Genomic DNA, 14,222 nt, shown 5'->3' on the forward strand with positions numbered 1-14,222 from the left:
AATTAGGCACATTTGGGCAGTCTTGATACAAAATTTCGAACAGAAATGCAATGGTTCATTGGACCAGTCTAAAACTTTGCACATACACTGCTGCCATCAAGTGGTCCAAATCTAAATTGCGCCTGGGCTGGAATAATACATTATGGCCTTGCTCTTGCATTTCAAAGATGATGATTCTTTTGTATTTTCTTTGACCAGATCTAATGTGTTATATTCTCCTACATTAATTTCACATTTCCACAAACTTCAAAGTGTTTCCTTTCAAATGGTATCAAGAATATGTATATCCTTGCTTCAATCCCTGACCTACAGGCAGTTAGATTTGGGTATGTCATTGTAAGCGAAAATTGAAATCCTGTTAACAATGTCCTCTTTTTTTCTATTTAACAGTCTTGGTTCCTCTGACATGACCTGTCTGCAAACCAGCAACTAGAATCTTTCTTTACAATTGGGAATTGAAACATGGAAAAACAGAAAAATAACCCACGGGAAATTGCCCAACGATCCTTATGTCTCACATAAAAAGTAAAGCAACCCAGGAAATCTTAGCATGATATTAGTAGAGGAACTCTGGACCCAATTACCTAAACAGACGGAACCCCCCATTTTTAAGATGGGAGGATCATAGGATTTGGGAGAGGCAGAGGACAAGAAGTCATCTCTCACATCCACCGAACCAGCAAAACACGGCAACACAAAAAGAGGAACCTGGAGAGAAAAAAGGTCACCACCTACTTCGGAACAAGGACACATTGTGCAATGGCTGAGAAAAGCAACTATTCAACAGTAAAAAAAACTGATGTAGGAGTGGGGATTGAAATTGAAGGGACATCAAATCACTCCCTTGAAGGCACAAAACACGGCATCATTTAAATGTGGTACGCTCCCCACTGTCAAATCACCCACAAAACACACCCATTAGGTTCCAGTGAAATACGTAGCAGTCCATGCTACTGTGATGTCTCCCTGTCACTGTCAATTGACCAATATTTCCCAGTCTTATAACCATTGACCTAATCAGCCCCACTATTAACAAGACAGAAACCATGCCAAAACATATCCTAAAGGTTGCACTACAAGCTGAATTAACACTAATCTCATGTCCACTATTACACCTACATGGCATGGGGGGAAAACAGGCTTACCTATGATTGTATTGTTGTTATTATTAGTGAAAGAGAGAGAAACTGGATATGAGAAGTCTCAGCCCACAGTTCAGAAACACCAAGGCCTCCACTCTAACCAGCATTCCAGCAGAAGAACCCAAACCCAAGTAAAGCAAAATGCCCAGTTCACTCTTGCAAAACTACAACCGCAACAATAATCAAGTGCTAAGTATACCCACTTTCATTTGAATGATGAATGCCATTTGTAACACACATATATACACACACACACACACCGGGCCCAAGTGGTGTTATTACGTCTATAACACATGCTATGCACACGTTTCCAGTACACTCTTTTTGCCCCTTGTAGTAGACACAGAACCCAACACACATACTTAGTTAAAAACACAGAACTACACAGCTACAGTAGTAAATAACCCTTTTGCACAAGAATTGTTTTATTTTTTGTTTCTTCTCTTATTGGACTTGTCCCTCTGAATTTGTCCGCTTTAAAAAATGTTGTTTGAATGACAGCACCTTATTGAAAAATACAGCGGGTGGGAGCGAGACTTCTAGTGGTATTGGCAGGAAGGGTGATTCAGTCAGTGTTCAATACCATGTAGTGAAACAGTGACATTAGGTTGCTGAGGGCCCAGAGTCCACCTCCCTCCCATCTCCCTGAAGTTTACCCTTTTTGTTTACACTCCCAGACTGCCCCTGTTCCAAGAGCAGAGAGCCACGCTGCGGAGCAAAATAATGTGACATATTTGTTCCCATGTTTGGGAAGGAGAGCCTGCGTTGAAGTCAGAGGTCATATTGAGATGGTCTGGTAGGGTGCTATGGTCACCTCTTTTCCCTGACACGATCTCAGCTCCCCATCCTATCCAGCCTGTTCATTCTGTTCAGTCAGCCCTTATAGATCAAACTGCCCTAAAGATACTTTTCCAGACAAAAGACAAAAGTTAAACCTTTTGAAATCAAGAGGGACAAATTAAATGAACACACTTAGCACAGCGGCACTTGACAAACTCACATGCAAACTTACAGTATAAGTAGCAGTTACAACCACCCAGCCCAGGCCAGATTGACTGTAAAGGGAAGTCTTAACATAGGGCAATCTCTGAGGAAACCTTTTGTTTTTAATCATTCACTTTTTATTTAAATTACTAAGATTCAGTTTGAAAGTGATTTTTTTATTAAGGAACATCAGCTCAAATCACCAACCTCACAAAATAACTGGACTGCCTGGCCATGTACTTCACTGCAGGGAAGCAATGTTGCCAGACGGCAACCATCTCATCAGCTTGATAGAGAACTAGCGCTGCTGAATAAGAATTGATGGCTATGGTGATTTATTTTCTAATCTATGGAAGTGCCTCTGTATTCCCATTATGCAATTTGTTAAACATGAATTCAGGTTCTTTTTCTCACATATAAGCTATAGTGAATGGTGGTGAAATGCTATGTCTGGGGAGAAAAACAGTGACAGCTCACTGAATAATTGCAATCATCTTTATATATATATACACACATATATATTTATAGATATATACATGTTTTTATTTGCAAAATAAGCTCTGTGGCAGTCTAGTTATTTTTTGAAGCATGGCACAGTCAGTTGATGCATCTTAAATATCTGATTGGAGCAAAAGTACCAGTCCCTACACCCACATCTAATAGCAAAAAGTGTACATTGGAAAATACTATAGATACATGATTTATATAGAAAACAATAGTGACATTGTAGTCAAGGAAAATAACGGATTAGATTTTGGTTATTCTTTCTTGTTTGGGAAGTATTGTTGTTGAAAAAAATGTATGTATGTTGATTGAGCCATGTGCAATGCCTTGGGTAGATAAATTGTGTTTGTCTGTTAGAGATTGTTTGAGGGTGTCACGAGAAAAGAGGCTAAACACTCTTTTTTTGTTTTAAGTCCACTTGCTCCGGGACTCTAAACATGAGGGCAGACAAAAAAAATCCCAGTCTTTGGAAATTGAAAATGAGTTTTTATTTTTTTTCCTTATTCATTTAAAAAAATGTATTTGTTGTAATGATTTGTTTTCTAAATCTGGGAGGGCTGAAGGAACAATTTAGCAAAACAAAAATATATATCACTAAATGAAACTGGTGCTTTTTACAAAATAAAGTACATTCAAACTCTATTATACATAAATAATAATAAACAAAATGAAGTGTTATCATAAAGCACATTTTAGGAAACATGCATTATTCTATTTCTCTTTTTGTATTTACCAAGGGGGGAGGGGTTCATTATATGAAAAGGTTGTGATAAAGGCATTTTTCTTCAACCTTTATCCCAGAGCAGGAAGAGAACCATTTTTTGAGTTTGATTAGATGGTTATCCTGACAATGGGATGATGAACTAGTGGAAAAGGCCTGACATAATGGACATCTAGGCCATGTCAGTATCACCAGAGAACTGACTAAAACATGACCTATTTAACAGATGAATTGCAACTTTCATCCAATTGTTTAAGCTGTGGACATGTTTAAAACTGGCCAACCGAAGTAATCAAGTTTGGGACACAGACAAGATCTTCCCCATTTTGGGAGATGCATCAGAAATGGAATCCATTTTTCTAAGTGTTAGCTCAACCACAAAGTGATTAATAGCATTTGGAGAGATGGGAGGTTTAACGTGAAATACATTTGGTAGGTTTAATTGATTAGTAGACTCCTATCTCAAACCCAAACAAGAGGTGAGGGAGTGTAAGGTATATTTTGAGCACAGAAAGGATGAGAGCAGGATTAAATCAAAGAAGTGAACCCTTCCCCCTTCCACTCCCAATCCGCAGTGTAAATTATTCTAAATATTTGTTTGGTGATGTAGTGTTAGAATCAGAGCATCTTAAAGGTTGTCCCTAAAAAGTGCCTTTTGTTCACAGACTCCATCTTGTAATCCTGAGTGCCCGTCTCAAAAAAGTCCCCTCCTTCATATTTCTATATCCTCTCCTTCAAGCTTTTCAAAGCAGTATATATAGTACTAAAGGAAATTGGTGTGATTTAGTTATTTTTATTGTTGAATAATTAAGAAAAGCAAAAAAAAAAAAATGTCTTGCTTCTCTTCCTGTATCTTGTCTTCTGTCTCTCTTGGACACTGGAGTAGTCTGTAGCTGCGTTTCCCTCCCCAAGCCCCTTTTCTCTGAATGGAGGGGTAAAAAAAAGCTAAACTTTGTCTGAGCAGAATGCAGTTAGCTCACATGTTATTCTTGTCTGTACGCTTCACATTGTATACCATACCGATCTCTTCAGCTTCTCCATTGAACAGCTAATGTAAGTGAACAAGTTACACCGGTGGGCTCTTGGGGTGTGGCGAGGAGAGGGTCTGTGAGGGCGCCTAGTTTTTCAGTGGGATGTATTTGATGACATATCACAATGTGGAGATAAAATACACATAAGAATTTCCCTCTGAATGGGCAAGGGAGCTGCTTGGCAACTGGGGTAGAATAGGCAGGTTTGTTTAATTCTTGTTTTTATCAAAACAATGTTTACAGAATTTGGATTTTCGTATCTTATGCAGCAATGCTACATTGAGACCGTTAATGATGCACCTTTCTAGTGGTTGTATGAGACCAGCTGTGAAAAAACTACCTGAAATTACTCTAAGCACCTTATAACGGAATGGTTCAAGCCCAGGTAGACTGGCAGGCTCAGATCCACAATCAGGGGAACCATTACACCCATTTACTAGAACCCCAAATGAAGTGAGTACAATTAGACTAAAGTCATATGGTTCTATACACTGTATGTGACATGCGGTAGACAGTTAAAGAACCTTGAAATTCCACCAGCAAAATCAAGAGCAGGCTTGATAGACGGCCTACTTGTTTCCTACAAGAATATGCACGTTTTTATTGTAAGTGATTGAAGCCAGCAGCAGTATTAGCCTTGACAAGTTAAGCACCCCAGTTGAGAAGCCAGAGTGACAGGTTTCAGTGTGTGCTTTGCTTGGGCAGGATGTTGGTCCCTAGCTATCTTGCCCTGCAGCACCAGAGAGCTCTGTCTCTCCCTGGCCATCCGTCTTTTTATTTTCCTTCGGGTTGGTTTTTAAGTGTGTAGCGCCGTGTTTAGTGTTGTGTAGAGTGAACCCCCAGCTGGCCTTGCCCCCCACCCCCTAGCTCCCACCGCGCCCCTCAGTGCAGCTTCCCTCCCTCAAGAATACACCTCCCAGAGCCCATGGTGAAATGCATGTGTTAATTACAGTTTCTTTTCCATAATAATAAAAACAGTTTGAAAAGAGCAACACTTGAATAAAAGGATGTTCTTGACTGTAACTCACCTGTTTCTGTCTGCTTATTTTCAGATTGCTGTTTGATTGGGTAGGTGGTTTGCCTGTGCTGGGGATGAGAACCCTAGAGATGCATCATGTTATAGAGTGGGGTAAGAGGCCAAAATAGTTCCACTGCTTATCAGAAAATCTACTTACCGATACTGATAATGGAGGGTCAAGTCCACAGGAGTAGCACTACTTATTCCTACATGATACCAAAATGCCTGGACTTGAACCGGAGTGTGTATAAATTACATTTCCTGTAATACTTTGTATTCCATAAGATCAAGTTTAGTTTAATTTCAGTTGGCCTCATTCATTGTCCAGACCAAGAATGTGGTGCATACGGGAGTGTTTAGCATGAAATAAAAAAATAAGCCATGACATATTGATGTTTAATGAAGCTGAGCATTGAAGCGTATCATGTTGATGCTGTAAAATGCCAGTGTCTGTGAAAGCCATGTTCACAAAAAAAGATGCAGTCAAACATATTGGCATGATCACTATTCATGATTCACTATTCCTTTAAAATAAGTTGAGATTGAAAGCTTTGTTCTCATGTTCATTTGTTTCATAGGTCCAATAAATAAATCAAAACTGAAATGTTTCTCTTAAGTCAATGGCATGAACTAAATTCACAATGAATTTGGTTTGAGGCAAGTGATTCTCGGCAAGTGTAATTGATCCTACTTGTGGCAAGTTGAAGGTGCCTGCAGGGTAAAAATAGCCATTAAACCAGTTTTGAAAAGAGAAAACAGGAAATTCTGTGCAAGGGAGTCAATACATTTGAATGCATCTGTTCAATCCAAACTCATAAAAGCTTGTCTCTTCATAGACCCATTAAACTCCTGCCATGTTAAGTTAGAGACAACATACCTTGATAAGTGAGTATTCATAAAACCACACATTTCTTGGTACCCTCCGTTCCCTCAGAAAACCCACAATAGCAACATCTCAAAACACTGAGAATCCTTAGTGTAATAAGGCATGGGTCAACCAAGCCTCATGTTTTACTATCTCAGTTGGAAACAGGTGGTTAAAGCTAGGCAATAGCCGGTTGAAACTTCAGATTCACCTCCTCACTAAAGACTGTTGAATAGTCTGAATAGGCTCATTCAGGCTGTGGATGATGACAATGATTGGCTATGACTGGGTCCTGGTTTAATAAAGACTTTATATGGACAACCTTCATGTGGACCCTTGTTCCGACTGGACATTTTGGGCTCTATTCAATCCGTAGTGCTGAATATCCGCTTTATAGTGCTATTGACAATTTAAAGGCAATGTTCCCACGGTCGCCGAGACTGCACTCATGGTAAATACTGCATATGTCGGCTCAACAGGAAATTACCCTTACATTTTTACACGATACGAGTTGAATCCAGCCCTTAGGTGTCTCAAGACCAGCTGGTCCCGTTGTATTTGAGCTGCACTTCGTGTGTACTATTAATCAGATCCTATGAGAAAGGTGGTGTGTCTACAACTCAGCCTTAGGAAGGAGGTAAGTGAGTAACTCCAGCATCCCAGGACTGGTCCCTGCCATCTCTCTCTCTCCCCCCTTCAGAGGATTATATGTAAAGGTAAGGTCAGCGTTGCTCAGCTCATCAGAGACGTAACACTAGAGAGGACTGCACCTTTCAGCAAAACATCCACACAGTAATGTACCTGTACGGTTATGTGAGCATACACACATCCATTTGCCATTTTGGTTGTTCTATACCGCTCAATTTACTCAGGATGTTGAGCATTTCCACACCCAGAGAGATCATGGATATCTGAGTGAAAACTAAAAGCGCTAGCTTTGAGGTGAAGTGAGGGGACCTCATAAATAACTTGGCCTGGCCGCTGGCAAAATGTACTTGCCTGTATGACTATCATGGGATGAGAAATGTGTTTTGCTATGTGGTTGGTTTTTGAATGGCAAAGGAAATGTGAGGGACTGGTGCAATCAAGTGAACAGACCACAAGCGGACTCTTCATGACCATCAATTTAGTTTCCCTTTCCCCTCTTGCCTCAATACACCAACATTGTAGAAGTGCATCAAGGAGAATGTGCTTCCATTACATCCAGCTACAGCATCAACAAGCTTAGATATGCATATCAATGACTTTGCACCTTAATTGAATGGCATCCACCTGTACACACACACACACCGCAAACCCTTCAGCCCCCTCCCTCCCGTTCCCAAAGCTCTTCTAAAATCTCTCTATATATCTGCCCTAAACAAATCCCACACATTCCATTGGAATTCAAGTGGATTTCATTATTCCTCTTTCACCCTTAGATCAACATATACTTTGTGTAGCTTGTAAGACCCCCCCCTCCCTCTGAAATGACCTGAAGATTGTTGCTCTACAGTGGGGTGTAGTCCTTGTGCTCGGCTGGAGAGGAGGGCAGGCCAGCGCCTCTCATTCATCCTCAAAGCCCTGGTTCAGGAGGAAGTTGGCCGCTAGGTTCTCGTTCTTTTCACAGGCAAAGTAGGCCTGGATCACCAGTGCCTCGGGGAAACCCAACGCTTTTAACTGAGACAGGAGAGAAAAAAAACACAGAACATTACAATTTCTCACCAGAAAGGTCACAATGTATGCATTTCTTAGCTAGTCTCCTTGTCAGTTGAAGCCATCTTATGCACTAAACAGTGCATTGAGAGGTCTTTAGCTCCCCTCACCCTCTCGATGGCTTCCTTCTCCTGAGGCGTGACCTGAATGTAGTTGACTGGAGCTCCCTCCTCCACTGCAGCACCCAAGTCCCCCACCTCAGGCACGTCTCCTACCTCCCCCGCCGGCTCATTCAGCATCTGGATGAACAGCTCCTGGTACTGGCTGATTTGCTGTTGTTGAGTTTAATCAATAGGGAAAGATAAGTAGACAGCAATCAGCAACAAGCAGAACATGCATTGTGAAATCACAAAACCTGGGAGGTATCACTATAGGGAGTGTGTGACGCAAGCTAGTATGAGTGGTGGTGCCATCAGTGTGTGTAGTGCATGGTGTATGTGTGTTACCTGTAGAAGCTGTGGGTTCTCCCGGCCAAGCTGTTGGAGTAGAGCTGGCAGCAGTGAGGGGTTTTGCTGGATCACCTGCCTCATGCTCTGGAACTGAGGCTGGGAACGCAGGAACTCCAGAGGGTTTTCTCCTGCAACACATACAGAATGTTTACAGAAGAGCACATGTTGAAACATACAGTAGATGTAGATACAACACTTACTTCGGAAAATGCACATAAACCATTCCCATCTTTCCAACAATCTGATATGCAGTGCATTTGGAAAGTATTCAGACCCCTTGACTTTTTCCACGTTGTTATGTTACAGCCGTATTCTAAAATTGATTAAATAAATGTTTTCCTCATCAATCTCCACACAATACCCAATAATGACAAAGTGAAAACAGGTTTTAGATTTTTTTTTGCTAATCATTTTTCAGACCTTTGCTATGAGACTTGAAATTGAGCTCAGGTGCATCCTATTTCCATTGATCATCTTTGAGATGTTTCTACAACTTGATTGGAAAGGCACTCACCTGTCTATATAAGGTCCTACAGTTGACAATGCATGTCAGAGCAAAAACCAAGCCATGAGGTCGAAGGAATTGTCCGTAGAGCTCTGAGACAGGATTGTGTTGTGGCACAGATCTGGGGAAGAGTACCAAACAAGTTCTGCAGCATTGAAGGTCCCCAAGAACACAGTGGCCTCCATCATTCTTAAATGGAAGAAGTTTTGAACCACCAAGACTCTTCCTAGAGCTAGCCACCTGGCCAAACTGAGTAATCGGGATAGAAGGGCCTTGGTCAGGGAGGTGACTAAGAAACCGATGGTCACTGACAGAGCTCCAGAGTTCCTCTGTGGACATGGGAGAATCTTCTAGAAGGAAAACCATCTCTGCAGCACTCCATCAATCAGGAATTTATGGTAGAGTGGCCAGACGGAAGCCGCACCTCAGTCAAAGGCACATGACAGCCCACTTGGAGTTTGCCAAAAGGTACCTAAAGGACTCTCAGACCATGAGAAACAAGATTCTCTGGTCTGATGAAACCAAGATTAAGGAGATTATTGTGGACTACAGGAAAAGGAGGACCGAGCACGCCCCCATTCTCATCGATGGGGCTGTAGTGGAGCAGGTAGAGAGCTTCAAGTTCCTTGGTGTCCACATCAACAACAAACTAGAATGGTCCAAACACACCAAGACAGTCGTGAAGAGGGCACGACAAAGCCTATTCCCCCTCAGGAAACTCAAAAGATTTGGCACAGGTCCTGAGATCCTTAAAAGGTTCTACAGCTGCAACATCGAGAGCATCCTGACTGGTTGCATCACGAGCATCAATTGCTCGCCCTCTGACCGCAAGGCACTACAGAGGGTAGTGCGTACGGCCCAGTACATCACTGGGGCTAAGCTTCCTGCCATCCAGGACCTCTACACCAGGCGGTGTCAGAGGAAGGCCCTAAGAATTGTCAAAAACCCCACCCACCCCAGTCATAGACTGTTCTCTCTACTACCGCATGGCAAGCAGTACCGGAGTGCCAAGTCTAGGACAAAAAGGCTTCTCAAAAGTTTCTACCCCCAAGCCATAAGACTCCTGAACAGGTAATCAAATGGCTACCCAGACCATTTGAATTGTGTGCCTGACTAACCAATCAATCAGCCTGACTAACCGGTGTCTGTATGTAGCCTCGCTACTTTTATAGCCTGTCTTTTTACTGTTGTTTTACTTCTTTACTTACCCATTGTTCACCTAATACCTTTTTTTGCACTATTGGTTAGAGCCTGTAAGTAAGCATTTCACTGTAAGGTCTACACCTGTTGTATTCAGCGCACGTGCCAAATAAACTTTGATTTGAAGATTGAACTCTTTGGCCTGAATGCCAAGCGTCACGTCTGGAGGAAACCTGGTACCATCCCTACGGTGAAGCATGGTGGTGGCTGCATCATGCTGTGGGGATGTTTTTCAGCGGCAGGGACTGGGAGACCAGTAAGGATCAAGAGAAAGATGAACAGAGCAAAGTAGAGAGATCCTTGATGAAGAGTGCTCTGGAGCAGGTTAGGACCTCAGGACTGGGGTGAAGGTTCACCTTCCAACAAGATAACGACCCTAGCGTCATACCTAAGAAGACTCGAGGCTGTAATCGCTGCCAAAGGTGCTTCAACAAAGTTCTGAGTAAAGGGTCTGAATACTTATGTAAATGTAATCTTTTTATTTTATTTATTAAAATCCTGTTTTTGCTTTGCTATTGTGGGGTATTGTGTGTAGATTGATCCGGGGAAAAAAACATTTCATTTTAGAATAAGGCTGTAACGTAACAAAACATGTAAAAAGTCAAGTGGTCTGAAAACATTTCCAAAATGCACTGTACAGTAGATGTAATACTATAGCAGAGCTATAGGCAGATGGTCTCACCCTCAGCTACAGTAGGAGTCTCTGTGCGGGCAGATGCAGGAAGCTGTGCTGGGGGATTAGTCTCTTGGACCGGACTGCTAGGAATGCCCTGGAAACACACAGCAGCACATACTCTCACACACACAGCACTAACGGACAGGCTGGTTCTAAGCTGAGGGTACATATAAAACTATTTTATAGCATCACTGTGCTGTAATAGTGTTTCTGGTAAAAATTTTGTACACCAGTGTTAAACTGTATTCTGAAAGCTGATGTCGCACAGTGCTGGTGTAATTTTGCTGAGACATTGTACATGCTGCCATGTTAAAGACTCATCAAATATGGTGCCATGCTGTACAGTGTAATTTAGCATTCATGGACTTTTTTGGGGCTATTGTTCAGTGTCATTTTGCAGAGTCATGGTGTATGGTGCCTGGTTGCACAGTATTGTGCATGCTAGGTAGTTGTGTGTTGACGGTTCTCACAGTGAGGAGGTACTCCACGGCCCGATGTGGGTTGTTGAAGCTGGCCCGGAGAGCAGCTACCACTCTCTCCCTCTCATAACCCATAGACATGATCTCTGCCAGCATGATCTCATACTCCGCTCCTGTCACTGACCAAAATAAACAAGTTGTTAACTATCTACCCGAGTTACAATGGACAATATTTACACCCATAAACACATAGCTGCTAGAAGGCATCTTACAAATCCCCATGCCCATACTACTTGCTATCATCAATCTAGCAACACAGCAGATACATTCCACACTGACACATTATTCACATATCCAGGTCGAAGTCCATCACTCACCCAAGGCAGAGGAGGCATCTCCCCCCTGGACCTCCACACTGGGGTCGGAACTGCAAACAGAACGACAGGGTCAAAAATCCAGTCAACCCATTCAAAACATTCAGTGGTATATTGTATATTCTGCTGCCAATGACTGGAACGAACTGCAAAAAAAATCACTAAAGCTGGAGACTAATCTCCCTCACAAGCTTTAAGCACCAGCTGTCAGAGCAGCTCACTGATCACTGCATCTGTACATAGCCCATCTGTACATAGCCCATCCAACTACCTCATCCCCATACTGTATTTATTTATCTTGCTCCTTTGCACCCCAGTATCTCTACTTGCACATTCATCTTCTGCACATGCTACCATTCCAGTGTTTAATTTCTATATTGTAATTACTTCGCCACCATGGCCTATTTATTGCCTTACCTCCCTTATACTACCTCATTTGCACATGCTGTATATAGACTTTTTGTACTGTATTATTGATTGCATGTTTGTTTATTCCATGTGTAACTCTGTGTTGTTGTATGTGTCGAACTGCTTTGCTTTATCTTGGCCAGGTCGCAGTTGCAAATGAGAACTTGTTATCAAATAGCCTACCTGGTTAAATAAAAGTAAAATAAAACAATTGTGTCCGTAAATAATATGCCATTTAGCAAACGCTTTTATCCAAAGCGACTTAGTCATGCGTTCATACATTTTCCCTATGGGTAGTCCCGGGAAATGAACCCACTATCCTTGAGTTGCAAACACCATGCTCTACCAACTGAGCTACAGGGACTACAGGGGGTGTATTCAGTAAGATGAAAAAAACTAAGAAATGTTGAATAATGTTTAGGATATATTTGTCCTACACAAAATGTGTCTATGTTAAGAGTTCTGCAATGCTCTACCCTCCTGAACAGGCCTCAAGATTACTTTATTACGCTCTCCAATTTGGCAGACTGTCTACCAAATCATAGGTTAATATCAGTTCTACAGCTGTCTTCTGTCTGCCTACCTGGCTGGAGCTGGGGGCTCTGCGACTGAAGGTGTGGGCTCCTCTGGGGGGATAGGGATGGCTGCAGGGGCCGGGCCCGCAGACGACCCAGAGTCCTGGACAGGGGCCTTGGGTGCCTCTGAGGAAGGTGTTGAAGCAGCTGTGGCAGACTTTGCCTAGTTCCAGAGGAGATATAAACAGGCTATTACTGTCATCTATGCAGACAATCATGTAACCCAAAACAGGTGGGTGCAGCTCATTATGAGTCCAAGTAAAATGGATTCGGAAATGTACCTTCGATACCATAACTACAACGAAATTCTTCTCGTCAATTTTGTAGTCTTTAATAGGTGTGTCATCTTGCAGGATTTTGCCAGCATATATGAGCTTCTGTCCAGACACTGGGAAGTTATCTTTCCCCCTTTCTGCTTCTATCTTCTCCTTCAATGCCTTCACCTGTTGAAACCAAAAAGAAGCTGTTCAGCCTTGCTTTAATTGTTAAACACAGTGCAACCAAAAAGTTGCTCGCTAACACTGACTGTTTGAATTGCCCAACTTTTTACATTGCGGTTTACCTTACATGATGTAGTTAGCTAGCCATTTTCACTCGTTATGACCTAGCTAGTAAATGTCTGCTATAATATTGCTGATTAATCGTCCAACTAGACTTGCATAGACTAAAATAGATAACGTAGTTAGCTAACTAGCTAGTAATATGGCTGTCTAGCTAACGCTAGATAGTTGGCTTAAACTCACATTAACGCGATGAGGGATAACTAACGTTGGCTAGTCATGTAGCAAGCTGATGTTTTAGAGGATAATAATTTACCTAGCTAGCTAATAATGAGACTCAACATTGGATTAGCAAATTGACACACATTAGCTTGCAAGCTAGTTTGCTTTAGCTATGTCATGCTGGAAAGCTAAGACTAAGAACTAGCTAGTTAGCTAATGCTAGGGGTGTCAATAACATCTAGCTAGCTAGCGTTAGCCTGTTAGTTGTATTATCCGAATTGATCATCTGGGACCAATTCATTTGGTCTTTCGTGCAAATAACAAAGAAAATAGTTAGCCAAGCGGGCTAGATAAAAAGAACAAATGGGCACTTACCGTTTGATCTGGGTCTATGTCAATTTGAATGGTCTGCTGTTGCAGTGTTTTTAGCGTGATTTGCATTGTTGCGGTAGCTAACGCTATTTTCCCTTTGCGCTTCGATTACAGCTGTGTTTTAAAATATTCAAAAGTAAAACAGAAACTACATTTAACCACAAGTTCAAGCAAGAGAATATTTATCCATGACCATGAGATGTGTCCATGAGCACTCAGCAAATCGCCATCTTTGATGACACAAAACTCAGAAGTAGGTGCAGTGTAACGGTTTGCTGCCCAACTTGCAGCCTCGAGCGCTCTCTGAGTCTGATTGCTACAACCACTAACTGGTCAATCATATGAATATCCCGGTGTAATCACACACCTGGGGTGCCAGTTCATCCAGGTGGTAATAGGATCTAGAGTCTACTTTGCGAGAACAAACGATGCTTTGCATTTATGGCATGATCTGTTGACAGTTGTGACCGGTGCGGTGGCGACCAACTGGGTGTACAGAACAGCAAATATACAACAAATGTACTAACGTTAGTATTTTTGTTTAGTTTACAGTCACTAGGCA

General features: G+C 42.0%; 2 protein-coding genes across 18 annotated transcripts in view; one reads left to right on the top strand and one right to left on the bottom strand.

Annotated features, from left to right (window-relative positions):
• LOC106601192 (nuclear factor I/Xb) overlaps positions 1–5,405 on the top strand; it is a 138,824-nt gene extending 133,419 nt beyond the window's left edge. For all 16 annotated transcript variants that reach the window (XM_045720382.2, XM_045720384.2, XM_045720389.2 and 13 more), the window contains one exon: positions 391–5,405. In XM_045720382.2, the coding sequence (XP_045576338.2) occupies positions 391–405 (15 nt within the window). In that variant the 3' untranslated portion in view covers positions 406–5,405. The remainder of the gene's footprint in view (positions 1–390) is intronic.
• Positions 5,406–5,780: 375 nt separating this feature from the next.
• On the bottom strand, positions 5,781–13,988 carry rad23aa (RAD23 homolog A, nucleotide excision repair protein a). Of its 2 annotated transcripts, none has more exons than XM_014193193.3 (9): positions 13,664–13,988; positions 12,848–13,009; positions 12,575–12,729; positions 11,587–11,636; positions 11,261–11,382; positions 10,797–10,884; positions 8,407–8,537; positions 8,071–8,232; positions 5,781–7,924 (listed from the first exon to the last, which is right to left on the bottom strand). In XM_014193193.3, exons 1-9 carry the CDS (start codon positions 13,727–13,729, stop codon positions 7,811–7,813), a joined length of 1,050 nt encoding a protein of 349 aa, XP_014048668.1. In that variant the 5' UTR covers positions 13,730–13,988; the 3' UTR covers positions 5,781–7,810. The 2 variants fall into 2 exon arrangements, with proteins under 2 accessions (XP_014048668.1, XP_014048667.1); XM_014193192.3 differs by having other exon boundaries at positions 11,261–11,388.
• Positions 13,989–14,222: the final 234 nt, after the last annotated feature.

This window comes from Salmo salar, chromosome 06 (genome assembly GCF_965601325.2).
Source record: "Salmo salar chromosome 06, fSalSal1, whole genome shotgun sequence".
NCBI lineage: Eukaryota > Metazoa > Chordata > Actinopteri > Salmoniformes > Salmonidae > Salmo > Salmo salar.

Coding starts and splice junctions, on each gene's coding strand:
- rad23aa (XM_014193192.3), bottom strand. CDS start 13,729: ATGCAAATCACGCTAAAAACACTGCAACAGCAGACCATTCAAATTGAC. Junction 11,389..11,586: donor AGATGCCTCCTCTGCCTTGG/GTGAGTGATGGA, acceptor TATTTTGGTCAG/TGACAGGAGCGGAGTATGAG. Junction 8,538..10,796: donor GACTCCTACTGTAGCTGAGG/GTGAGACCATCT, acceptor TATGTGTTGCAG/GAGAAAACCCTCTGGAGTTC.